Source organism: Sitodiplosis mosellana, unplaced genomic scaffold, assembly GCF_009176505.1.
Source record: "Sitodiplosis mosellana isolate CC-2019 unplaced genomic scaffold, AAFC_SMos_1.0 Smas_scaffold_6226, whole genome shotgun sequence".
In the NCBI taxonomy this organism is placed as follows: Eukaryota; Metazoa; Arthropoda; class Insecta; order Diptera; family Cecidomyiidae; genus Sitodiplosis; species Sitodiplosis mosellana.
The window spans coordinates 14,492,050-14,519,875 of record NW_022601467.1 but is presented as its reverse complement, the minus strand read 5'-3'; the positions used below and the strand labels follow the sequence as shown (position 1 = coordinate 14,519,875).

The 27,826-nt window shown below is 34.7% G+C and overlaps 1 protein-coding gene across 50 annotated transcripts; it reads right to left on the bottom strand.

Annotated features, from left to right (window-relative positions):
* Positions 1–64: 64 nt before the first annotated feature.
* Positions 65–27,826, bottom strand: LOC129577818 (phosphatidylinositol 4-phosphate 5-kinase type-1 alpha-like). Of its 50 annotated transcripts, none has more exons than XR_008689040.1 (19): positions 27,363–27,732; positions 26,021–26,646; positions 23,266–23,309; positions 18,473–18,649; positions 18,199–18,396; positions 17,735–18,052; positions 17,153–17,640; positions 16,853–16,985; positions 16,633–16,720; positions 15,587–15,649; positions 11,965–12,045; positions 11,668–11,730; positions 10,788–11,057; positions 9,092–9,254; positions 8,844–8,882; positions 8,520–8,689; positions 8,317–8,417; positions 874–1,038; positions 65–533 (listed from the first exon to the last, which is right to left on the bottom strand). XR_008689040.1 is itself a non-coding variant. In XM_055465435.1 (19 exons), exons 3-19 carry the CDS (start codon positions 26,127–26,129, stop codon positions 7,065–7,067), a joined length of 2,685 nt encoding a protein of 894 aa, XP_055321410.1. In that variant the 5' UTR covers positions 26,130–26,467; positions 26,609–26,646; positions 27,363–27,741; the 3' UTR covers positions 6,395–7,064. The 50 variants fall into 50 exon arrangements, 49 of the variants coding, with proteins under 49 accessions (XP_055321422.1, XP_055321423.1, XP_055321427.1 ...); XM_055465435.1 differs by lacking the exons at positions 65–533; positions 874–1,038 and adding an exon at positions 6,395–7,244 and having other exon boundaries at positions 26,021–26,467; positions 26,609–26,646; positions 27,363–27,741; XM_055465436.1 differs by lacking the exons at positions 65–533; positions 874–1,038 and adding an exon at positions 6,395–7,244 and having other exon boundaries at positions 26,021–26,467; positions 26,609–26,646; positions 27,434–27,732.

The following is a 27,826-nucleotide window of genomic DNA, read 5'->3' as shown; positions in this document are numbered from 1 at the left end:
CAGAGGTGTACGAACTAGAAACTATATCGTACCTTGCGATAGAGACAATTCAAATGCATCGGAATTTTGGTTTAAAATGTTTCTTTTTATTCAGTTCTTCAAATGATAAATAAAATCCATTTATATTTAGTAATACAATTTGAGTTTTGGATCAAATTCCCTTTCCAAAATTGATAACTCATAAATTTTTGCTTTATGTTGTTGTTTGCTAAAATTCATTCAAATAACAAAGATTCATCGTATTTCCAATATGTTAACAGTTATTAGATCTATTAGAAAATCACATATTTTGTCTTGTAGCTTTTAATATATTCAAAATAAAAAAAAGAAGAAAATGGTGACGTTTCGTTGGTTACTTATCTCTTTTCATATTTTCCTATAAGGTTTGGCTAGTCACTGTTACTGTACTAATCTCAATATAATATAATAATACCACAATTTTTTCTTCTTCCATTATTTTGTCCCGCATTGTGTTTGGTTTTTCCATCGTTTTCGTCCATTCGCCGGTCGTTTGAAATATTTTAAAGATGCGTCTAAATCAGTTTGTTCGATTTAAGAGGAAAGAAAATAGTGGGAAATTAGCATTTGAAATAAAGACACAAATGAGAGAGAATTAATCATCAACGAACTAAAGTGTCCATATTCAAAATCGTTGTCGAATGAACGTAGTCCTTTTGAAGCACATACAGTTTTGGTTGCTTTTGCCATATGACGTCACAGCGAATTAAGGTAGAAAACCGTGCCATCCAATCGCGCTGCATGTTATGTGCATATTTCGAAATGACTTGGTTCATTGTAGGTTCATTCAGTTGCCGCCGTTACGACAACCACTTTGAGTATGGATAATGTTATGACTTAATAATCTAAGCATACAAAAAGTGAGAGAGAGAAATCCGCTCCAAAATTGAAATACAGAGTACGTAGTATTGTTGACATGGGCTGTAGGTTAGTATGCGAGCTCAATTCAAACACTTGGAAAATATAATCGCAAAATGATTTGCTTCCATGAGTTGAAGTCATCTTCTATCACTTGAAGCACTAAATTTTGGATTTTTTTTTTTAAACAATGCCCCAAACAAAACAAGCCGATCAAATTGAAAAGAAAAGTGAAAAATTAAATCGTGTAGCATTGATATTCAATTGCAATAGATAAAATCAATCAAAACATAGTCACGTTTTCAATTTGATGACTGAAATCAAATTAATTTATTGGGGTTAATTGGGATTACATAATTTCATTTCTTTAAATTTTACTGTTGACATTGTTTTTGTTTTTGTTTTTGTTTTCTCTTCTCTTCATTTCATTCAATTAATTGTTTTAACTACTGTTAATATATTTTGTTTTTTGGTTGCTGTTTGATGTTGTATTTTTTTTCTTCAAATGTTTGTGTATATCTCATGTTTTATATTGTTTCTGTTTTTCATTTTTTCTTTGTCATTTTTGATGGGTTTCTATTTGTAACTTCTATGCCTTTATTTTGTCGGTGATTGGTTATTTTACGCTTAGTACTTATCGTCTGGCATTTGATTGGCTGAACACAATGCGCGCCGCGTTCTCAGAGCCAGCGAAAATTGTGTGCTGCAGCCAAATCGAAGCCGTAATTGATATCTCCTGCACAATAATCATTTGATTGAATGGTTTTGTTTGGAGTTAAGACCGGTCCAGTTTGTAATATTATGTGGTTTTCTTTTTTACTTTGCTCATTTACTCAGTAAAATGCAAAATCGATATTGGATTATTATTTGTATATTTTGTTGTCTGCTTTATTTTTTTCTTATTTTGTTCACCTGTCAGACATTTGACACAATAGTTCAGTATGATTTGATGTGTGCAAATCAAAAGTGAAAATGAAAACGGCGTAACAGCGGATGATGGTGAAAATCGCAAGATAAAAAAAAAACAATAACAAATGTTAATTAAAATTGGCGTTGAGCAAAACAGAATGATTGAGGGATGATAGTCTTGTTTCCATGTTCCACACCATTCTTCCCCTTCAGGGGAATGGGTGGAAAATAAAATTGAACAAAAACTTCTATTCTGACCCACTAAAAACTCAATCTCTTTGAATTCATTTCAATTTTCTTTTATTGTTACTTAAGTTATGTCTATCTACGTGATTTATTTCGTTTTTTAATTTCATTAGAATTGTGGCATTTTATTACTTCGATCAAAATGATTCATTTTGTTTTTTTCTCCATATTTTTTTTTAATCTTCCATTTTTTTTATCAACAAATAACATCGAAAAATCAACAATTTCGTCTGTAATAATCAAACATATTTATGTTCTACCCGAATATTTCTTAGATCTTTAACTTATGTCCATATTATTTTGTAATTTTAGAGTTACTGATTGTGAGATATGTCGGAATTCATATTGTGTGTGTGTGTTTTTGTTTTTAGAAGATTCGATAGTTTCGCAACATTTTAATGGTAAAAAAAATTGTTTGCTTTCGAAAGTAACGGACAAATGATCGAAATGTTTTTATTTTTGGTTTTTATTTTTTATTCAACATTTCCGACAACGAACGAAACTCGCCGGTCCAGAACAGGTAGTGGATGAAGGAAAATATTGTCGAAACGAGTTGTTCAGAGGAGTGAAATCAACAACGAGCATAAACAATGTAGACGGGGAAGGAAGGACTATGATTTTTATTTTGGTGCTTTGACTTTTAGCCGAAATACATGTTGTCGAAGTGATTTCCGAAATGTAAGAATTTGTTCAATTTTTAACTGAAAAAGACTGAATTTACTTGTAATTGGTTGTGAGGTAGAACAAAGTTTTGATCATTTCGAATTCAATGCAACAGTTTGAAATAGAAAGAAAATCAATGTTTATTTTAGGATTGAATTTAAATGTGGGTGTTTTTTTTGCGATTGTTTTATATAATAAGGTTCTACGCTCATCGAGAAATCAATGCTCGATTTGATGCGGGTGTTATGATATTCGACTGTGGGGCAAAAAATCAGGTTTTATTTCTCCCCGCAAATATATGTTGTGTGTTTAAAGCGTCGCACTGTGAAATTGATCAGTTTGACACAAGAAAAACTTTGTGATAAAAACGTTGCGTTTTATAATGTGGTGATTGCACTGCGACATATGATTGTGGATGCATGCACCAATTTACATGAGATCTTTGAACAATAAATTTGGCACCAAAATTGCAATTAAAGCCACGACATCAACGGCATTCGCATCAAAAGGTGTGCAGACATGAGCGAAGTTTTTTTAAATAATAAAATTGTAACGTCTAATTCGAGGTTCAAATTAACAATTTTTAATCTTATGTTACATGTTGCGGTTATGCTCTTACCATTTAGAACTTTTTCTTTTATTTCATTTAAATATATTTTGGACTTATATCACTTTAACAGTTCATCGCTTTACGATTATTTCTTCTATCTCCATATTTCTTTGCATACGTTTTGCTTTGCCAAGTATGTGTTTTGCAATTTGAATTTGTTTGAAGAGAAATTCTTCTTCTTCTTCTTCTTCACTTTTTTAAACTTTAATCTACTTTCAAAATATTCACTTTATTTGTTTTGTACATTTTAATATACAATTGTTGCTGTTGCGGTTATTCTTTGTTTTTTTTTTTGGTTTGTATTTTGTATGGATTTGTTTAGTTTTCGTGCTTTTTCAACGCAATCATTTCTTTTGACAGAGTTGTGCCATCAAACGCACAGAATGCTCTCAAACTAGAAGCAAATATTGCTTTGAATTTTTGCATAGATGGCCAAGTTTGATTCAACCAAACTTATAGCAGTATGTACGCAATTTGGGGCCCTGACTTCTGGTCTTCATTGTTAATTTGGTGCTTTTTTTTTGAAAACAAAAAAATAAACTGCATCGAAGTACATCTTTCTCTTTTATATTGCAACAAAATAGAGCACTTGATTTGAACACAAGAATTGAACAACGATTTTGAATATATGTAAATCGGATCGATTCAGTATGACGATTGTTCTTTTTTTTTGGTTAGTTTGATTAAATGAAGAATACTCTCCACTTTAAACCGAATCGAATACGCACAGTTCAATCAAAAATCAAGAGCACAATTTGCTCCGTGAATATATTTCCGGTCGGCGGCCGTCTCCCATCGAAATTAATACACTTTTCTTTGTTATCTAAATGTATATATTTTATCTAGATTGACAGTTTGCCATTATAGTACATAGATTGAATTTTATGCTAAACATTTATCTAGCGCCAATTGCAAAATTCCAAAGAAAAAACAAAAAACAAAATGCGATCATTTAAATTTAATATTATGCATAATAGTATATGTATAACTTATGTTTGTATTAGTAATTTTTCTTTTTAGCTATACCAACTTGTTTCCGTCCTTTTTATATGTTTTGAACATTTGCATTTTGTAAGGAAAAAAAATGAAGAACAAAAAACACGAACAGAAATCTGTTCCATTTAATAAATTTACATTATTTACATGTTTTGCGATCGAGGTGCTGTTGCGCGATTTGCCATATTTATTTTTTAAATATTGTCGATGAATCCACATTCATGATTATGTTACGATGGTAATAATTTCATGTGAAGAAAAATCAAAAAGCAAAAAAGGCATGAACCCAATTCTTCGCTCTTCTCCACTATAATTTTATGTATGTTGATATCTTTTCATTTCCATTTACTTTTTTTGGCTGTGGAATACGGTTGCTAAACGGATAATTTATGGAAACGAAACAGCAAAATCACGTTTTCTATTGAGCACCTCATAAATTTTTCATCGCTCATTTTCACAAAATAAAACATACGAATAAACGCGTAATTTTAACAACATATGATTAGAATGACTGCATAGTATGGCGTTCGTCAATTTTGGAAGAAATAAACAGATCTCTCAACGTTCAGATCATTTTTTAGTTTTTGTTTGTTCGGTATTGCATGACTGGTGAATTTCTTTTGCATATAATACTTAAATCAGATGTATCACAAAATGATTATTTATCATTCATAGCGTATATGAGTAGTGGAGAGATAGAGAGAGATAAAGAGAAAGAAAAACGCAAAAGAACTGAACTAAATTGCAGGCCAAATTAATAAAAAGAAAAGCTTAGATGAGCTGCGCAGTCAAAGCAAGAATCGTTTGTTTTTTTTCTGTTGTTGAGTTGTATGTGTGAAAATTTTGATTTGTTTTCGCGCTTCAACGACAATAAATGACATGCTCGAAAGCACCGAATATTTGAACAGTTGCATTAGCCAAATGCCAATTTGCCAAAATGAGAACATTCATTTGTTTTATTTTCTAATTGGTTCAACAAGTTATAGCTGTTCACAAACTGAATCGTGTTTTCACATCGATAGAAATATTCTTCATCAACACAAGGCATTAAGCAAAAAATTCATGTTTAGATTTGTGAATGTTATCATTTGTAATATCATTTAATTTATTTAAATTAAATCCTACGAAAAATCAAAGTCCCTATTGAACAACGTTCGTTGTATTCGTTTTGTAAATTATAGCACATTATTAGCCGATACCATTTACAATTGAAAGTCTCTCTGTCTCTCGCTCTCAATCGTCAATTTTGTTTCTGTTTTGATTGGAGAAGGCCGTTTTACGTCGACTATGGCGATGTCACTATGAAGAGAACAAAAGAGAGAGAGAGAGAGAGGAAGAGACTACACTTGTCCTGGCTTGCATTTCTACAATAATAAAATCGATAGATTTCGTGTGTGTGTGTGTGTTTAAACTAAGTCGAAAATTAGGTACATATTTTTAAGAAGTACACGCGAGAAAAAGACGAGCCACGTTTTTCTATTTTGATTGACATAACTAGCTCATCCAATGTTTTCCACTTTGGCTGTTGTGTGCTGCACATTTACAAAACGACCACAACGACTGCTATTCGATGCTGAGCTTTAGAGCAATATGTTCTTTGCAAAAAGTGCTAGCGCTTTTTTATAAATGTCAATTTCTTATATTTTTATATATATATATATATAACTTTGATGATCCAGTCGGAGACATTTAAAAAAACGCTAGATATATCATATTAATTTATATATATATGCTTGTGACATGGGTTTTTTGAAATTGAACTTTTTACGGAACACTCAGAAATATAGCATTTCGAAAGTTTTTTTTTGTTAATTTTTTTTTGTTAATTTTTTTTTCTTCTTGTTTATCGTCTAAGTAATACACAAAGGCCCATAAAAACGGTGGACATTGTTCAGTGATTTTCATGTAACATTTTTTGCATTGTCGCACGGCAAGCGGAATCAATCGATTTGGTTTTACTTATTTCTCCCAATATGGACTTTGATTTGATCAGATTTGTTGTTGTTCATCTTCTATTCTTTTTGTTGTTCTTTTTTTTTTGCTTTTCTCCCTGTCAATTTTTAATCGTAATCATAATCGACTTGACATCGTAGATTTTGCTATAAATTTTCATTTATTTTTTTAAAATCCAAATTTATTCAATTTTGGTTTTGGTTTTTGAAAGAAAAAAAATTGTGTTCCATGTTGTGAAAGCGTTCGATTTTATGGGGAGGATTTGAATGATATGCAGCATGAAATCAGAAAAAAGAGAACAAATTTTTGTTTCATTAACCGCAGCAATAGTATGAATTAAATACCGAATAGATCAAGCAAAAAATAGAATTAATGAATGTTTTGTTTTTGGTTCTTTGCTCTAAAAACACTACTTTCAACGGGAAAGTTCACCATATATTTTAAATAAATTGCATGCGACACGAAATAAATTACAAAAATTATCAATATCCGAGATGACGAAAAAAATAACAATTAGACGGAAAAGATTTAACGAAAGAAAACATATTAAACAAATTGTTCGTTAAATATTCCTAATTTCCATTTGATAATTCAGAATTGTTCGTTTGCTCTTTTAATTTGGTTAGTATTCGATTTCTCAATTCCATTCCAATCCATTTCCAGAATGCACTTGAGTAATCTGGGCGGAAAACACCTTTGATTGGTTTTCTGTGTGTGTGTGTGTGTGTGTATGTTGACATAAACATATGGGGATTCGGTTGATAGAAGTCGATTTCTTGAATGAGTTTTTTTTATTTGTTATTGTTTTGATTTAAGGCTTTTCGTTCACGCTTTGGGCTGATGGGGTGGCTGTAAACCATTCGAAAATATTGGACGGAAATTTAAAAAATGAACTGATTGTTGAAGCAGAAGAAGAAGGAGGAGGAGGTTGACATAAATTGGTTTGTTGTGTGGTTTTACTATTGGTGGCAGTAGCAATAGTCGAAATCTTCTATAAAAAAAATGAAATAAAGAAAAACAAGAGGAGAAAAAAGAGAAAAATAATAATAACATTCACCGTTAAAAAGGAAAGAAAATTCAATTGAAACTGCAAAGCCGAATGTGTATCAAATCAAAACACGCACAGTTATCAGTTGGAAAACGAAAGAAAGACGGGAAACAAACGAATTGGTGTGAGCAATAAAATTAATCAAATATAAAACAGAAAAAAGCATTTTGTATAGTACCAACCAACCAAAATTGACTTAATCATATAAAATCATATTTGTAAACGAATGAAAACAACGAGAAAAAAGACGGGTCAGTTAAAGTGAAACAATAAATTGCTACTGTTATCATTTGCAGAACAGAAGAAAATAAATTATCAGAAAATGTGCAGACAATTACAATAATTTGAATTAGCCACACACATTTATTAAAAGCACACGTTTGAGGTGTTGTGCAAACGAATATTAATGGGAATGCATGTACAGTAAATTTTAAGGATTTAATGCACAGAAAAAGATAAAACACCAACAACAAATATAAAGCGAGCCATGTACCGTTCTCATTGTCTATTTTTTTATATGTATTTAATTCGGTGAAACAAGTGTCAATTTGTAAATCGAGTTCACGTGCAGTGCTTTGCACATTTAGTGTAGTGTAATAATGGATAAGCAGCCACAAATAACATGAACAGTAGCAACAACAACAGCATAGTTATATATATACACACATACAAAAGCACGAGCTTGATAAGCTGCTTTTGACGCGCAACCGATTCAGAAGACGAATAGTCAGTGATGCGTTTTGTGTTATTATTCACAATCAACGAAAGAAAAAACACAAACAACAACAGCAAAAAAAAACTGAACAAAAAATAATGAAATGATTCGCAACAAACATGTTTGGATTTATAAAAAAATCGTTCACAATTCGATCGATTAAGTTGGCGATGCATCAATATATCAAACATAACAAACATTGCGCGTTCAACTAACTGAATTTCTATTGCTACTGTTAGTAACGGATTGTTTAGTTTTGGGTGGTTTGATGCTATGGGTATTGATTTGAAGGCTGCTTACCATTTCCGATGTTAGTGCATTCAGTGATTCTTCAACAGATGGTTTGTGACGATCCGACGCAGATGTGTATGTGTTTAATGGTGATGAATTACCTGAAAATGCTTTTGGGATGAATTCGGTAACCGTTTAGTCGCTGAATCGATACGACACGATTCGCAATCGAATGGATTGCGAACGTCTTGTTGTATGTGTGCATGCCTTACCCATATCACCGCTTGAGCTAGATTCCGTAAAACTTGGCGTACCCTCCGTCCACGTCGGTGTTGATCCTTCATTTGATGTGGGCGGTGTCCATGCCAGAGCTCCACGCGATCCATACTGACTACCACTGTCGCCAACGGCCAAGTGTGGATCTAATCTAATCTCTGATATGCTACAATTTTGTAAAAAATCAAATTAATTTTTCTGTGTGTTAGTTAATCCATTGCATTTGGCGAGAGCAAGAGTGAATGATAAAAGGTAGATCACACAAAACGAAACGAAACAAAACAGAACAAAAATTGAAAAAAAGAGATAAAGTTAGGCACCTAAAACTACTATAAGTTGACCGTGTTAACGTTCCAAAACTAAATCAAATGAAAAGAAAAAAAAAGATAACCATAAACATAAAAAAGAATAGTTTGACTTCAGTAAAATTCGTCGGATAATGAACAAATTGCATATATATTCATAGACCTGGCTCCCAAAAATTGATAAAAAACAAATGAAAAATGTTGAAAAAATAAAATAAAATTCGGAATCGATTCAAATTGTTTGCTGAGTGTAAAGTATTTACCTAACGGTGTCTTCGCGATAGGTTGTGCTTCGTGTGGTGGAGCCGCTCATTTGAAATCGACGATCATTTCCACGATCGTCACTGTGCCGATGATGGCTACTGCTACCTTCAGAAATGTCATCAAAAGCGGGTGGTGGAGTGGAACAACATGAAGGTGCTGTACCTAGCGATTACATATGATACATAGGTTTTTTTTCGATGATCAGTTACAGTAAATATTGAACATACACAACTTAATATACAACAATTCGTTTGTTTTGATTTGATTTTCGGTTGTTGTTTTTTTAGTTTCATTTGCAAACAAAAAAGAGATCCATTGACAGGGTTCATACAAGTGATCAATTGATTTGGATTCAATGCTCAATATATTTATATATCTATAGCATCCAGTTAATGAAGTACATTGATACACAGGTTCATGCCGATATCAGTTGTTTTGTGTTTTTGGTTTGTTAGGCTTTAGGTTTTGTACATATAACAGCAAAAGCAAAAATGAATTCAACTCTTATGGAACAGATGTGAAAAGAGAGAGAGATTGAGATAGAGAGATGTTGTTTTATTTTTTATTATATTGATAATGTGCGAAAGCAATGAGAAAGGACCCAACTATTCTAGTATACATTTCAGATATGTACGAGAGCTTGGCTGTGTGCTTGGTGGAAATGAAATGAAATCGGTTTGTTTGTGTCTTTTTCATGGTGATTTCTCTTTTATGTTATCTCTCATTTTATTCTCTACACAAATTCGCCGTCAAGGCTAAATGTATCTAGATAATTATTATTTTCCACGGGCATAAGGCTTGAATGTGATTTTAGAATTTCGCTTCTCTTCGTGTTATCATTTTCGTCCGTTTGGTCATGTATGATTTGAGGCGCTTTTCTGCGTGTTAATGTTCTTAGAATTGTGTCAGGATGATCGATGAATGTGACATTCTTCTGTGTACTATTCTTTTGTGATGGCAACGGCAATGGCAACGTTGGGTTGACGACTTTCTTTTTCTTTGTTCGTGGCTTTACCACCGGTGGTGTAGCACTTGTAGCAGCACTATTATTCGGTGGTATATTCTCAAATGCTTGTCGCAATTTAAATATGTTGCCCTTTTCGATGGTCGTTTCAATGTCCATTGATTCGGGATGCGGTATTGTACCACTTGCATCGGTATTGTTATTTTTATCGAAATTATTATTGATATTCGTATCGCTGCTATGGTACGATTTGATGCGATCGCTTACAATGTTTGCACTGATGCCAGCCATTTCGTCATCATTATTGTTCGTGCTAACATTGGCCGTTGCTTGATTGGCCCCCGTGTCATTGGCATATTTTTCAACTTTGTATCGCACCGATGAATCGCTGCTATAGGAGAATGCACGAAAGCTTGACTGTCGTTGTAAATGTGCCGTTCGTATTGGTAGCGGTTTGCGTGGTTTAATTGTAATGCATTTGGTGGGTTCGGTAATTTTGAATTGTAGCACACTTTCATCGTAATCACTGGCCGCAAAATCGTTTACTTCAAGCCAATCGCGCACACAGGTGGGTGATCGATTGCGAAATATTGGCGTTCGTGGTGGCGATACGCCGTTGGACCGTTCATCGTTTTTATACAGTTTTTGCGGTGACAAACGACACAAATTGTTCGGATTGGGCTGAATTGTGTCGAAATATTTATCATTCAAATAATTCATTTCATGTCTACCTGATGAGGGTGTCGCACGCGGACTGGCACCGGCTGACTTTTGAGAACTGGCACTTGTACGGCGATCGACGCGTGGTGAACCACGTGGCGGCACCGGTGGTGGCACTTTTGATTTGATTATGCCAGTTTTTTGCTTCAACGGCGGAATCATTTGCGAAACGGGCTGTTGTCTACTTTGTTGTTGGGACACCGACGATGGGGCTGTCGTTTGAATTGGTTTAGCTAGCGACGATGACTGACTTGAGGAAGAAGCAACGGTGACTGGTGTTTCTGTTTTGTGTGAATATATGTACGAGGTTCGGGGCACATTTTGTTCGCGGTTGGTTTTTATGTTTGATATACATTTTTTTGGTTTAGTTTTAATGAAAATCACATTGGAATGGCAATTCAATCGAGCAGGCACGATTATTTTCAAGGCACAACAAACAAACAAACGGAAAAAAATGAAAATTGGGAAAAGACATGATTGGACACATATAATGAACATAACGAATAATCGAATGAGTTCATCCCATTAGAGTTATTTGGTTTTTTTTGTACAATTTCAAATAAAATTCATTGTTTACACAATACATCCATTTAAAGCGCGCAGCATGAAAATTAGAAGAAAGTAAATATTTATAATTGGTTAATATGAATGAGTGATTTCACAGTCAGAAAATGGTTGGGATTTCAAACAAATCAAAATTGAATAACACTATAAATAACGAATAAAAGAAAGAGTTATTTCGCATGACGATTGTTTTCAATCAAGGAAATTTCATGAACAAGGTTCGATTTTGCTTTTTAGAACACAAAAAAAAACGATTCATCTACACCGAACAACCAATAAAATGGAGAAGAAAAAAAAGTCTCGTTGAGTTGATTATGAAAAACTCACCCGGTTTCGAAATGGAACTGGTTGCATGATGATGATGGTGATGGTGAGATGTTCCAGCCACAGCTACAACACAATCGGATTGGAGCGATAGAGAAAGAGAGAGAGAGAGAGAGAGAGAGAGAGAGAGAGAAAAATATAGTGGGAAAACGGCATTTCAATGATGGAATCAAATTTTATGGACAATTTTACAGAGTTGGTACTAAATGGTCTTTTTAGTGCATTTCGTTCTTATTTCTTTTTTTTTGAAGAGCTACTCGCTAAGTAGTGCAGCCAATTGATTTTCCAATGTATACTTACGATGGGTTTCTGATTCATTTTCTGTGGAACGCTGGGCGGCTTTCGAAAGACTTTTTCTTTTGGATGGCGAATGTTTGAGAGCTATAGAGTTTGGAAAAGATAAAGTAATTTGTTGCATTTTTATATTGTTGAAAAAAAAAATTGTTGATCGCGCCAAACCAAGGCACACGAAAAAAAAAGATTGTGTTTAAGCAAAAATGAAGCATGTAACCAAAATAATAAACTTTTATAACAAAACGAATGGAAAACCAAAACAGAAAAAAGAACGTTATAAGCAAAAACACGAAAGAAAAAAGCTCTTAACGACACATACACATAATCAAGATTTTTTTTTTTAGAAGATCAAACGAACTGAAAAATACAACAACAACTCATATAATTGCATATTCGCATTTTCGACGGCAAAACAAGCGACACAATAATGGCACAGCGAAATTTTAATTCAACACATAAACAAGAATTTTGCGGTTTTATCTACAATAATAACACAAACAGTAACAGTCACAATAACAACCAAGTTTCATACACTCTTCGATAAATGATGCACAATATGCAGAAATGCAATAGGCCAAGAGACAACAATGGAAGAAAAAAAATAGCACAACAAAGTTCAGTCTGCTAACGGTCTGTGATAATAGTGTAATGAAATGAGTGCGGCGAAGCCATTGTTATCGAACGAATCGTGTTTCTTTTTTTCCCCTCTGTTGCATTTTTCACTCAAAACTTTTGCTACATGGTCAATGTCTATCGTATACATAGAACAAAAACACGTGGAATGCCCACATTAACACAACAACGCGTAAAATGTGGTTCATTTTGTGCTGAAACGAGCAAATAGCAAACGCGTGAAACAAAAGCCAATACAGTCTGATATTTAGTGACGAGAATCGTCAGGAATGTTCGTTTCAACACAATATCGTTATGTACTTGGGTCGAAAATCGGTACACTGATTTCCATACTTTTTCCGTTTTTTTTTGCTCTTGTTGTTGTCGTCGTTGTTCAGTGGAAAATATTCTAAAGAAAAGTCACGTTTATAGTCTTACTTAACCGATGATGAAGAAAATCGTATTGCAAATGGAGCCAATGTGAAAATAGCGTTGGCAATGTGCAGAGTGGGCGATTCCAGTGCCAAATATCACTAGACACGTATTTCGATATAGTAACATAAAAAAAATGACGACGACAACAACAAAAACTGGGTAATATCATCGATAAGCTGCTTTTATCGAACTGCTATTTTCATACATCATATATAGCATCACCCAATGCTCAAATTGACGGATATTTCTTCTTTTTTTTGTTCGAATTTTTTCTTCGTTTATTTTTGTTGCGTTTTTAAAACAAATGTCTCAACTAAAAGTATTGAAATGAACATGGCATTGCCTCTGGTTTAATGAAATGATCAATTGTGCGTCATTTATAGAAGAAATAATATTGAAAAATGCCAACCAGACATGGAAACGATGCAACACGTCGAAATGAGGTAGAGAGAGAGAGAGAGGGTAATGATTGGTGAACATGACAGTTGTAGCAACAATGAGGATGTGTCAGTTAGATACGAAGCAATGATAACAACATGCAAAATAAAAACATTGAATTATTGTGGATTGGAAATTGTATATATATTTTGTATAGTCTCTTGAAATGATTCTTCTTGTTCATTTAATTGGTTTAGTAAATGCGTTTGATTTTTTTTTTTGATTTTTTGTCTTCTTACACTTAAAAATATCATAGTTTAATTCACCTTAGGCTTTGCTATCTACTTTAGTACATTGATTTTTTTTTAGTAAGACTATAACTGTATTGGCAACTAGCAAAAGCAGTGAATTGAAAGGCCAACATATATTGTATTGTTTTCAATTTTTTTAAAAGCATATTTTCAGCAACATAGCACATACTTTGGACTGTATTTCAGTTTCAGTTGCTGTGTGTGGGTGTGGGTGTGGGTGTGTGCGTGCACATGTGTTGTTAATAACAAGCTATTTTCAGTTGTTTGGCTTACAAATCTATCAGTCATGTTTTACTGAATCTCTTGAGCTTAAAGCAAACGTCTGACTTATGGCAAGATTTAATTCAATGCTGTAGCCACTGCACACACACAGAACAAAAACTATTTGTCTTTTGTTTGAAAAAGAATTTTTCTCCTGGGGGAACGGCAGGAAAAATTGTGTCCATCGTAGTTGCTAGTGCTTTTTATTTACAACTTTTCAACATTACTGTGCCGTTAATTACAATTTTATTAGGATACAACACAAAAAAGAGACATGAATGTTTTTTCAATTCTTTATGAATGACTTAATGAACGGCAAGAACATATATGTTATTACAACGATAAATGTAGGCGAATTTAAGCACAAATTATTTACATTCACATGGTTGTGCAATTCGGTGCAAATGTATGAATTTTCATCAAATTGTTCACATTTCAAATTAGTGATTTAGAGCAACAAAAAAAAGAAGAAACAACAACATAAAACATAAAAATGTCTGGTGCAAATAACATCAGTATGTGTGTGTGTATGTAATTCAGCTAATTGACATCAAATTTCAAAATCACATTCAAAATGTACAAAATCAGTCAATATCAACAGACATCATGCGGCTACACATCAATATTGATCAAAATAAACCAAAGTAAAACATGCGAATGACATAATTTTACACGGAAAATGATTAGAAACGAAAAGAAGGCAAAAAAATGAAAGAAAATGGAAATGCAAAAAAAACGCTGATCAGAATGCAAAATCGATCGTTAAAAAAATTTCAAGTGAAAAATTAATATAAAATGCCCGAAACAAGGCTTGAAATAAATAGATAGCTGCTCTCTGTTTTACACTCATTCAGAACACAATTTTATTGCTGATTAAATGAAAAAAAAAATTCATTGGAACTGAAGAAGCCAAAATCGATCATTTGTTTTAAAACATTGGAACGAATTCGAAACGAAATCATATTTTTGGTGGTTTTTTTTTTAGAATAAAAATATGTTGTATTAAAAAAGGTCACACAAATCCAAACAATGAAACAAAAATTTGCGGTAAAGAACGGGAACAAAAATGAAACGTGAAATTCAAACGTAAACAAAATCGCAAACGAATTCATTTTTTTTTAAACGAAAGAAAAAATTGTTCAAATTTTATTTGTGGACAACGGATCGAATGGCATGAATGCGACAAGAGATTATTTCGCTTGACTTGGCTTGAAGGTGTGTCGAGTATGCCATTGTGGTAGTTAACTTAGTTTGGCCGGTGGTTGAATGTGGTATACTCTGAATGTGCATTTCCAAACGGAAAATGGGAAAGTGCAAAACGTGCATATCTTTGTTTGCACAGGTCATTTAATCTGATACCATCAAAGACATGCAAACCGAACATTTTGTCACTTTCGAAATATGAATAAAGAAAAATTCCACACCCTGAGTATGTGCTTCATTCAAAGATGAATTAAGACACATAAACCAGCCTCGTATATTCGATATACCAAACCCAGTTTCAAAGCCGAGGTCAAAGTGCTCTCGCATTGCATTCAGGCCACGAGACACCATTGATGTGTCTTTATATTTTGATCGAAAAAACAAAACAAAAACAGAGTTATTCATCAAAGAAATTTAATATGTTTTACCTATGTAGCTGGTAACTAAAGTACGGAACTTTCTATGATTTCCTTTTATCTCCGGAAGATCCACTATAGATTTATTTTTTTTTGCGATTTGAGTATAAATAGAGTTTGTGTGATTGATTGTTGGAAATTGATTCGAAATTCAGTTAACCGTTTCGTATGGTTCGGAATTGTTTTTTTTTTGGTTTGGTTTGGTTTGATGTTTTTCATGTTTTGTGTATGAATGTGTAAATGTGTGTATCGGTGAGGAAAAAAAAGTAGAAAAAGTAACAAAAATAAGCAAACTGTTGTAGCATTTGTTTTACAAAAAAGAGAGCGAGAATTTTTTTCCGTTTAAATGTTTAAACGAAATATTATTTATCTTCTTTTTTGGGTTGAATGAAAAAAAAATTATTTCTTTCTAAATATTTGAACAAATTCAGCAGAATTGAAACTGATGAACGGTATAGTTTTGTTTTTCGATTGGAATAAATTTGTGAAAATGAGCGTTCTTTTTTTTATGTCGCAAACTGGAAGAACATTTTGGCTGAATTGATTTCGTCCCGTTAAATTCGATTTCTATTTCGATGAGGAAGTTTAGCTTTTTTTCAACGTTTTTCGTTGTTGATTTGGACATTTATGAGAATGATTTAAGAGCGTTCTAATATCGATTACGTTAAAATATGAACAGTTCGACATATTTAGAATTTCATACAAATAGCTGTAAAAGATGATGGAGCAATCTAATCGACATGTACATTTTGATTTTGTTCATCTCAAAAAAAATGTGTGATTATATGTGTTATAAATAAATCCCTAGCAGCTGCTTGGAAACAACAATTAATTGTCTCATTTTTTGTAATGTAATATTTCTATAGAGAAAATTTCGGATGTGACATCTATTCGTTTGTTTGTTTTTTTTTTGTTTTTTTTCTGTTTCTACACTGTGGATAATGACAGATGTTAAAAATCTCGTTGCTTTTCAAAAATGTACTTTCGTAAGTATTTACTGTCATTTTTAACACCTGCCTGAGCTAAATGTCAAGAGTTAGGTACAATTGGAAACTTACGCGATGGAATTTTCTTAAAAACTGTGTTGGCCATGAAATCCTGAAATCGCTGAGCGTAGAATGATGGTCGACACACGGATACCGTTTTCTATAAATTTAAATAACAACAACAATCACACATTTGAATTAGAATTAGAACTGATGTAAGTGTGCTAGCGCGTGTGTGTATGTATATATATATATATATATATATATATAAATTGTGATGCATTATGCTTACCCCATCATGAATAATACTTTTGAATGTATGCTCTAGTTTTTTCTTCAAACGGTAGGATTGCAATATATCAATTATACCGATGAATAGTAGCAATCGTTCGCCTTTCTCACTGCGCGCTGGAATTCCGCCAGGTCTGTCAAGTGTAAAAGAAAATGCCATATTTTATGTGAAAAATTAGATTACCATATTTGTTGTTGATGTTATTGCTGCCGCAATTCTATTTTCATCGTGCGCTTCTGTTCAGTTTGTTATTGCTTATTTTGTGTAAAAATAAGTGAATGTGTGTCAGTGTTTACTTACGGTACATCATCTTGAACATCGATCGGTTCACTGTCGGCCTGTATGCTTTCCATTGCAGTTGAATGTGCGACCAGTCGCTGGCGATTGATCGATTTGCTTCGATTTAATGCTATTGCAGCCGCAGCTGCGGCACCATGTCTTTCCCGGCTCTCCTGAATACGTTCGTGTGCAATGAATTGATCGGCTTCCGGCGCATCCTCCAAATCGGATTCATCCTCTTGTGACATGGCTCTTACGTCGGCCACCACGGGCGGTGGTCGATTCTTTTCTTCCTGTTTTTCTTTAATTGCTAAATCTAAATTATGTACACCAACCAGCAATGAGTAGTCCATAATTTTGAATGATTCCAGTACACGACAATCACGTTGTATCGTCTTCACCAGTGCATTGTACGTATCCGATTCGAGGAATATACCGTTCGGATGTTGTTCCATGAAATCTAAATCTTTGTATGTGGGCGATGATTTGCTCCGTTCTTGTTTATTAGCCTGAAATTTAAATCACATTTCCAATTTATTTAAATCCAACTGCGATTTTGTTTGTTCTGTAGCGCGGCTTTCAATTCGCAATCGACTAACTCACCTTTCGATTGTATGTGGAACCCTTCAGATCGTATTTCAGGTGTAGTTTTACGTATGATGGCAACAAATTGTTCATTACAACTAAACGGACATTTTTGCTATTGCACTGAAAACAATATAAGCCGAAGAATTTTGGTAGAAGTGTACGTGGATTTTGATTTAGATTCATGTAGTAGCCGGGCAATAGTTTTTGTAAGAATTCACCCTCTTTGTGTTGTACGGTTTTAATGATGAACTCATCGTCATCGGTTAAGTAAAATATTGAACCAGATGCACCAGGGTTCGACAGTTCTCGCAACGATGCTGAACACATTGACATCTGAAATTCGATGATAACGTTCATTTCTTTCCTTCTTTTTTTTTACTTGTTTGAGTTTATTACTTCAATTAATTCAACTGTTCCGCAACGAAAATGCGAGTTGCGCAATTGATAAAATTTTCAGTGGCAATTGAGTGAGTACATACCATAAAATCGTCCGGTTGGATGCCGAACAATCCACGAAAGTATCTAAATGCAATGGGAGCAAAGATCTTGAATCTAAACTCGGCATAGTGGTGCGCAGGCGTTAGCGATGAACCTTCTGGTGGGAATGATATGGTTTCCAACTCGTAAAAATCGATCATTAACAGGTCACGTTTTGGTTTTGATGCTAAACTACCAACCTAAACCATTCAAGGGATAGAAGCCAATTTTGAATAAAACGCGTTGTTGTGGCATTTTTCGCAAATTGATACGTACAGTATGTTGAATTCCTAGCTGAATGGATCCCATAATATGTGTCGACTGAATTTTCTTGTATGTAATCTCGCCACCGTCACCAACTCTCCGATGGCCCAATTTCCGCTCGCGATCGTATTTGTAGCGGCCAACATTGTTTGCAACGCGTCCAGCTGCCGCATTTTGATCACCATTTAACTGAAAAATATTCCAAACAAAAATGGATTCGTTTTAATCAGCTAATACTGTGTGCGTGTGTTCTTTGTATATTTTCTATCGCGTCGACACATTGTTTTTGTTTTCGTGCCGTGCCTTCTTCCACATCATAGAGAAATTACTATAATACATTCGTTTCGCATTCAAGATTGTCATTGGATTAAATTATATGTCGGCGCATCGCACAAATCAGAAACGAGGATGACAAAAAAAACACAAACAAACTTATTAGCATCAATGTGCGTTTTAGTTGAATGGAATGAAAAACGAATATCAACATTCGTCTTGTTATCAATAAGTTCATTGGGTGCATTTGTGCCTGCGGCTATTTCATCTCAATTGATTCATTTGAGTGTTGTTGTTAGTGATTTGGCTAATATCAATTATGGTTAATTAATGTCAATCATTTACTCTGCGCGTTCGTTGGCTCTATTTTCTCCACGGAACTCTTTTTGTTTATCTCTTGTTCAAACGTTATTCTTTTGTTTTCAATCTAACTGCCGTCCATTAATCATTGTAATGACTGTGGAAATGAGCAATGCTCAACCGAGTTTCGACGCTAAACAGACTACCACATTTGTGTTTTCATCTCGGAAATATGCAATGATTGAGTTGAATGTATTAGCAACATCAAAAACAGTACATCCCACTGGCCGAATGTAATAGATATGAAAAAGTTATTTCAGTTCAATAGACATGCACCAGATTCTCAAAGCACTCGATTTAAACATTAAGCGATACATATTGTCTTATGGACATCATTTAAAATTAAAATTAAATGTGTCTTGAATTTTGGCTCGGCTGAACGTGTGATGCTTAATTATTATTTCACAATCTTTGTGTGAAATTCGAAACACAGGAAAACGATGTGATTTTTCATATAGAGAGGAAAAACAGCAACAACAACAACAGCGCACAGCTCTGATGTACCATATGATGTTGACCAAACGCATGGCCAATATATAGTTAGTTTGTAGTTCAGGACGTAAAAATAGGAAAAATCCATCGACAAGAACCAGAGCGAGAGAGAGAGAGAGAACGTAAACGTTGTTTTGCTGAACTATTCGTGGATTATAGAAACGGTTGTACTCGTTCCAATCAATTCACTGTCATGTTTGCTCATACCAGTTCTTTGTGTCAATTTGGAATGAAAACTTGTAATGCAAACGAAAAAAAAAGCGGACAAAACTTTTATTAGAAAAGCAAAGATTTTTCACTGCTCATTTCGGCGCACACAAACACACAAACCATGATTTTCCGAGCACAAGACTAAATTCACACTTACGGTAATCGATTTATTTAGGAAATTATTTGAAAACAGACAGAACATTTCTTTTCTTTGAGCTACGAAAAGTCGCGAGAAAAACACGGGTAAAAATATCTATATCGCTCTCAATGAGCTCGTCGTCGGTGACTCAGCCGAAGCATGTCGTTGACAATCTCTTTGAAAAATGAAGAAAAAAAAGAAACAACAACGAAGTGTGCGATGAGGTGTGTTTATTGTATGCGATTTCAATTGATTAGTCGTTAAAATAAAGTGTCGAGCACTCAAAAATTCATATGCATACGAAGCAGTAAAATGATTGTTTATATTCACGGAGTAAAAATGGATAATTCGACGGATTGTTCGATAGAAACGCCATATGATCATTTATCGGCGATGGCATAGTATGACAATAAGTTTTTCATTGCGATAAACAATGATATGAATCGTCGAAAATGCTCGCGAGAAACGTGTGTGTGCGAGAGTGCGTGTGTGAACGTATGTACGCCAAACACTTGACAATCTCATTCGGCGAAATTGATGTGCGGCAAAATATCTCAGATGTGTAAATCAAATGTACAAAACACGCAGAATCATACGCGAAACCCGAACACATAAAACCGAACGAACCGAACGCACAAAAAAAAATTAGAGTTGCCGAAAGAGTCGCATGTCGAGCGCTTTCGGTGAGCATGGATTGTGTACGGATATGATGATTTCATTTCAACACATGCTATTTAATGAAAGCTTTATCGCTTTCATAGCTATCATTACGAGACTCAAATGGATGCACAAACAAAGCGCCCATTTAATATATATCGAATTGAAATTGCCACGTTCCGTATGCCAATCGTATTTCTTTTTTCAGTTTTGGTAATACAATTTTGTAGTTTGGCGCATCCAATGTCTCAATAGTCTCTCTATCTATGTGTGTGGGCCTGTAGTTGATGTTTGTCCATTTGCTAACGAATAGACACGGACTGATGTTCAGTTATTTGATTGTATTGTTCGCCAAACTGACGTAATAATGGGCACAACATTTCATATGTTTACCCATTTAAAAAAATGAAAATATATTAATAACAATAATAATGAAAAAACCAACTGAGCTCATTTCGACAGCTGATTGGGGGATTATGAAAGTGGGAAATTTTCTGCGCCAATTCCAACGCATACTAACATTGACATTTTTTTTTTGCTTTCTTTCCAAAGGTGAATTGTGTTACGTTTTTGTTTCTGTCTCGGTTTTTTTTTTCATCCAAAACAGGAAATGTGCGGCCAAGACGCATTACTGCAATGGTTTGGCCAAAAGCAAGTGCAATCGTTAAATGGTTATGCATTGGATGAAGTTAGGCAAACAGCACACTCGGCATTTGGCTCCGAATCACTTGGATGGCATTCGGAAAAAGCATTGATGATTTCATATGTGAAGAAAAGCAGTTGAAACTAGTTTAATGAATGTGCTCCGATTTCCTTAACTGAAAATAAAAATTAAAGGACACCCATAATGCTGAAATCGGCCGTTTGCAGCGTTGCATGCCGTACTCCACTACCAATAATAGCCTCGTTGAAATTGTGCAAATATGAAAATAGAAAGAGAAGAGAAAAAAAGCAGCGAACAATAATGCGTTGCCATTTAGAAGCCAAAGTTGGCGTCATTACAAACTGTGTGAGGGACACGGGAAGGCAAAGCGTGGAAAATAGCCGTTCAAACGGAATTATTCATGCGACGGTGTGCCTATTTTCCAAAACGAATTAGTAAATCGCGCTGTTGACTCGCAACGCGAAAGAGACTCGAAGACGGTTTTCGGCGCTTTACTTAGATTATTTGCTGTTTTACTTTAGTTTCTTTTTTGCTTCTTCGGTCGTTTTGGAACCGTGCACATGTTGTTTGTGTAGCAGTGCAACGTCAACCAGTCTCAGTTTTATTTGGCTTGGGATTTTTGTTGTTGTGCCATCGTTGTTGCTGCTGCTGCTGCTGCTGTTTGAGTCGTGCAGTTCGTAAAGCATTCATATGATGATTACGTACGTATTTCAGTGAACAGCAACAGAACACGGTGGCGTTCACACAAAACACACGACGCTCGACACCACGAACCAAGCACAAACGTGAAAAAGTGTGCAACACCACTCATAGCAATGACAATGCAAATGAAAAATTGTAGCGAATTGACATTAAATCTCGGCGTTTGTTGATGTTTTACTACCGACAGAACAGAGATAGGCAACGATTAGTGTATTTAGTTGTACTGTGAATTTATTACACAGCCTGTCGTTGTTCGTTGTGCGCTCCCTCACTCTGTCATGCCTGTGAAAAAATTGTCACGGCCATTCATTTATTATTCCACACACACACACACACACACACACACACACACACACAGCTGAGAGAGTGTTGTTTTGATTTTATTTGTAGTTTTTCTTATTGCTTTTATTTCGTTCGTTCGTTCCTTCTTTCGCTCTTTCTCTCTTTCTCTCGCTTCTCATTTCAATGGGCCACTTACTACATATATTCTTGTCTGTTTCGCGTTCGTATGTATTCGAGCTTAGATTTTGTTGTCATCGTAGACAGTCGTCTTTGGTGTGCTTTGTACAGAGGACTGAAGAACGAATTTTTGTATATAAACAAGACACAAGAGAGTGAATCATAGCGAGGAATGTATGAATTTTTTTTCCCGTCGAATCGATCGAACAGAATGAACTGAACACAATCGAGTGTAATCAATTTGCATGTGCATGATTACGTTGGTCGTCGTTGTCGTCTTCATTGGGGCTGTTGACCATTGATGGAATTTTTAGCCTACGATTTGTTTGAATATAAATTCAATAAAATTTTGCGCGCAAACACACTTACACACACACACAATTCGAACCGAACGTGATTGGAGTTGTCTGGCATGAATTGTGACATATTCGTAGGCAATTTCAAAATGTTCAACGAATTTGATTGCAATTTTCTCAATTACGACAACAACAACGGAACAAAAAAGAAGTTATTTCTTCTTTACGCACGCATACCCCAATGAATTACAAGCCCAATTCATTGAACGAAAAACGAATTGCTGTAAGAAGCCGATCGCGTTCAAATTGATTGTTGCGAAAAATCAATGAGGAATATCGAGCAAGACCATGTTTGCGTGTTTGCTAATCTTCCGAAATGATTGACTTCGCATAAGAAGCAAGTTCTACATTATCACACTCTTCATGCTTGTTCTCGCATTGAGTGATTAAAATTTACATTCGGAATATTGACGAATCGAGAGAAAAAAAAAATAACGCACACACACACAATTGTGTACATCATCGTGTTCAATAAACAATTAAAAGCACTTACCTCTAGAGTTGTAGCCGCATCTCCGCTTTCCGTTTTGTCTTTATCTGCACGTTTATTTTGTTGTGTTTTTAGTTTAATTGTTGTATTTTGCAGGGGCGAAAAAGAGAAAGAGAGAAAAAAAAGAAGAAATAGAAAACAAAGAATGAAAACCATACAAATTAGTTGTCGATACAATGTCGAACGATAATAATGTGTGCTTCATTTATTTGCAAAACCAAGCAAATACCAATGCCGATTAGCACATTGTTCCATTCAGCCTCGTTTTTCAACATTCAGCGAAAAAAAAATCAATTTTGGATGAGATTTTTTGTTGTTGTTGTTGTTGCTGCTGCTGTCTTTCAACAACAACATGAGAGGAACGCAACAACAACAAAAATGGTCGCTTATTTAGAGCAATGGCTTGAAATTCAAATACGAATTTCACCAAGTTTTTATATTACACTTGTCTTTTGAAAAAATGATTTGCCGCTAAAACCAAATTATGCTCGAAATAACGAAGGTATGTATACAAGGAAGCGTTTTTTGCAAAGTATATCACCAACTTATCACACTTCATTGTCACTAATGACGAATGGTCGCGATAAAATTCCATAATTCATTTTTTGCCAGTGTAAAGAGACGAAAAAAAGAAATCATGTGTTCTATATATGTATATATACACCATACCGGAATGTCTAGTATTTACGCTACACATTTTTTGAAGTGGTAAATCGGTTTAGTTCACGTCATAATCAGCGTGTGAATAGTACAAATCCAATAAGTTCAATAACATTTCAAACGTAATAAACCCTGCACACTGATAAGACAAAGCCCCCGATTATTCCTCTGTCAAACAATGCAATCAATCTGATTAATTTTTGATTTGGAAATGACGGAATCGATGAGAGTGAGGTGGGCGCGCGCGCCCCTGATATTGGCATGCGGACATGAAACACATCACAACCGAATGAAATGCATGGAATAATTCACCGTTTGTCAACCATGTCGTGGAATTTCGTGAGTCATTGATTAGCATCGATACTATATACGATACACACACACGGTCATCGTCGAATGGATTGTATCGTATGGAATGCTGCTGCTGCAAGTAATTTGTTTTTTTTCTCTCACCAAATGTCAAATGCTCGTGTCACCGACTGCATTTTTTATTGGTGCAATGATTAAGCGCCGTTTGTTATGTCGCCCGATTGATAACAATGATACGAATGATTCATGTTCATTTTATTTTTGGGTGTAATGTGATGGCATTCGACCACTAACGATTGGGTATGAAAAGCGACAGCAAGGTAACACTTATCAGAAATCATCATCGTTACAGTTTATTAAACAATGGAATCTCATTTCGAATTCCCTTGTATACATTTTATCAAGTGGTTATTTTGTTTTTCACTTTTGCACTTGGATTCATGTTCTGCTTTTTCTCGCACCGCGCTAATGCTTTTTCCCCCTTGACTAGATACTTGCGGTGATATCATTGTTATTGCTATGACGTGATCGAATTTGCTTGTCTTTTGCCATTTTTTTCTTTTTTGCCGTTGCCGTTGTTCCCATGTTGAAAACTTAATATGAATAACGATCGATTTGCAGGAAAATATTTTGTTTATGGGGAATAATGCACACTTTGCTTGAAATTGATGATAACATCAAGTCAATATGATTAAAAAAAAAAATCGCGCCTATCCTTGCAATTTGCATCGCCCATGCACTGAATGAGTGGCACTTCAATGGGATTTTTGATTCGAACAAAGCAACAACAACACAAAAAGGCAAGCGTATTGCCACTGGGTGGTTTCATTCTTTTTTTGTTTAATCTCATGCCGGATTAAATTCGTTATTATTGCCAATTGCTGTCTGGAGATTTTCATTGTGGAAGAAAAAAAGAATTAAAAGAAATAAAGAAAAGACTGTGAAATAATTAAGTGTGCCCAATTGGTTTCATCGAACGGAAAATACAAACACAAAGTTTTTGCGATATTTTTAACATTTGGCATGGACAAGCGGCAACACCACCACAACCCAACCGACCGACCGATTCAAAGGCGAAGAACAGGCAATGGCGATAATTAAACTGAAATACAGAGAGTGAGGCAGAAGGAGAGACAGAGAGAGAGAGAGAGAGAGAGAGAGAGAGTCGGGTGTCTGTTGTAAATCTAATAAATCACTTAAGTGTTTCGGTCGTGTGCATCGCATTATATTCCAGCGTGTGTAATGTATGAATATACATTTAAACAGCACGACAAAACGATGACACGTATCCATCGGCTAATGTATTAAACTCAACCGATGAATCTACATTTAGCAGTTCGTGGGACATTGTCGATGTTGTTGTGTGGTTTTTTTTTCTGTGCGCCGTTTTAATTTTTCATTTGTGGTGCCATGATAATGGCCCTGCTTTGACTTGTATGATGACTGTATTTTTCGATTAGATTAACTCTAAATTCAAATCATACGTTAGGCTCGAATATATGCTCATACTGAATCACTGCAACCTTATCGAATGAACCTCCCATTTCCAACGACGAGAAAAAAAAACGAGTCGCACGCATTCTACAGCGATGAGAAGTGGCTTCTTTAGAATTTGTCCCAATTACAACCCTGTTTAATTGCACCGAATGTGCGCAAATCAAAAGCCGTGATATCCTATTTTGAGTCATTTGGTAATGAGTTCATTAAACTTGGATGAGGAGCATGGATTTTGCACTGGTTTTACAAGGGTAACACAGAGATAAGGAGACAAAGGAATGCATTTGCTTACCATCATCGGTACCGCTCGTCGATTTCAATGTACTCGAATGAATGTCCCGGTTTTTGCTCGAAAAAACTGATTCCGATTCTATTGAATCGGTTCCCTCCGCGGAAGCCATTTCTGTGTCGTATTTCCTTTCCAGCCAATTTATTCTCACTTACTTTGGTCAATGCAATTATTTTTCGGTTTTTGTTTTGTTTTCGACGATTCAAACACTTTCGAAATTTTCACCTTTAGATTGAATCTTTTCAAATCTAGTCCGATTGTAATATTGTCAATTGTCTTGGCATGTGTATCGCTGTGTGCGTACAATTAATTTAAAAACTTGATTTTTCTTCGTTTAATTAAACACACAGATTTGCCTCTTTGCTCTTTGTTGTTGTTGTTGTGGTTGATATTACAATGATAATTATTTCTATTACTTTTTGATGAATAAGGATGACCGAACTATTTGAACTGATTCACAGAGAGTAATGAATTATTATTATTATTATTTTTTTTTGCTTCTCTTGTTTAACTTTTTATGGTATTAGTAAGCATGTGTAATCAACACACAGAATGGTTTATTCAAGAGAGCGTGTATACGCATACACCTACACGGACCAACTTCACTTCACCAAACACACAGTTTCTCACTGAAAATAAATAGAACAACAAAATAAGAGAAGAAGATATGAGCTAAGCTTCTAAATCCAACTGGAATGTTTATCTGCAAAAGATAGTCACGCATAGAGAGAGAGAGAGAGAGAGAGAGAGAGAGAGAAGCATGAGATGCATTTAATCCACGAAATATAGTGTACCGATCACTTTATGGTTCAGAGTTTATACGGGTGTTTGTCTGATTAGCATTTGCATGTCAGATAGTCACATAGGAAAAACTGCAGTCGATTTCATATGTGAGAATTGCCACACAGTAAATTGCTCATATTTTTATTTCGTTTGGTTTTTGTTGTCTGATGATAAAATTCTATCACCAAAGCAAATCGACGGAGTAGAAGAAAAAAGAACACAACACCAGATTAGAGTAGAGTTGATTGATGCTGAATTTCCAGAATTAGCTGGTCTCCAATTACATGATTTTTAATATACATAATGTGAACCCATTCCGAATGCACGCACACTTCTACAATCAATTTACACTTTTCTTTGCGTCTGTTACTTAAACTATTATTTTGTTGTTTTCTTCTTCTTCTTCTTCTTCTTTGTGTGTGTGTTTTCTAATTTTTACAAATTTTTTTCTTCTATTTTACATAAACTATCGACATAAATAAAAATAGTATAAATAAACACAACAAATCGAAAGGGAGAGAAAAAAGAAGATGAAAACGAAAGCGAAGGCTTACAAACGTACACTTCACACGGGCATTCTCAAATACATTTGGATATAATACTCTTTTTTTCACACTTTTCGCGTTGATTCACCTTTTTGGTTGAGGAATTTACGGATTTGACTTATTGAATGGAATTTTTCTCCTTCGTGTGGACTACGGATGGATTGAGTGAATGACCCTCAACACGAACAAATTGGCGATAATTTTCATTTATTGCAACATTTTTTCTCTTGATTTTTCCTCGATTCCCGTATCCCGATTACCGATTCGGACGTTTTTGACGTTTAAAATCAATATTCATGCAATTTACAACAAAAGAAATTTTTCCTGGCCGTGTTATTGCTCATCTCAATACACGCCACAATGCAAACTGCGAGAGAGTATACTGTAAATGACTTTGACACGATGAACCAACAAAAGGAATTTCAATGGAATACCACGAGAATGCGTTACCAACAAATATCGCCGTATCACCATTCGATGA

Excerpts from the sequence above, each read along its gene's own strand:
- LOC129577818 (XM_055465433.1), bottom strand. The coding sequence starts at position 26,129 with ATGGCTTCCGCGGAGGGAACCGATTCAATAGAATCGGAATCAGTTTTT. Across the intron at positions 18,397-18,472 it reads AGCTAGGAATTCAACATACT|GTTGGTAGTTTAGCATCAAA; the intron begins GTACGTATCAAT and ends TGAATGGTTTAG. Across the intron at positions 11,731-11,964 it reads AAATGAATCAGAAACCCATC|CTGTGGCTGGAACATCTCAC; the intron begins GTAAGTATACAT and ends ATTGTGTTGTAG.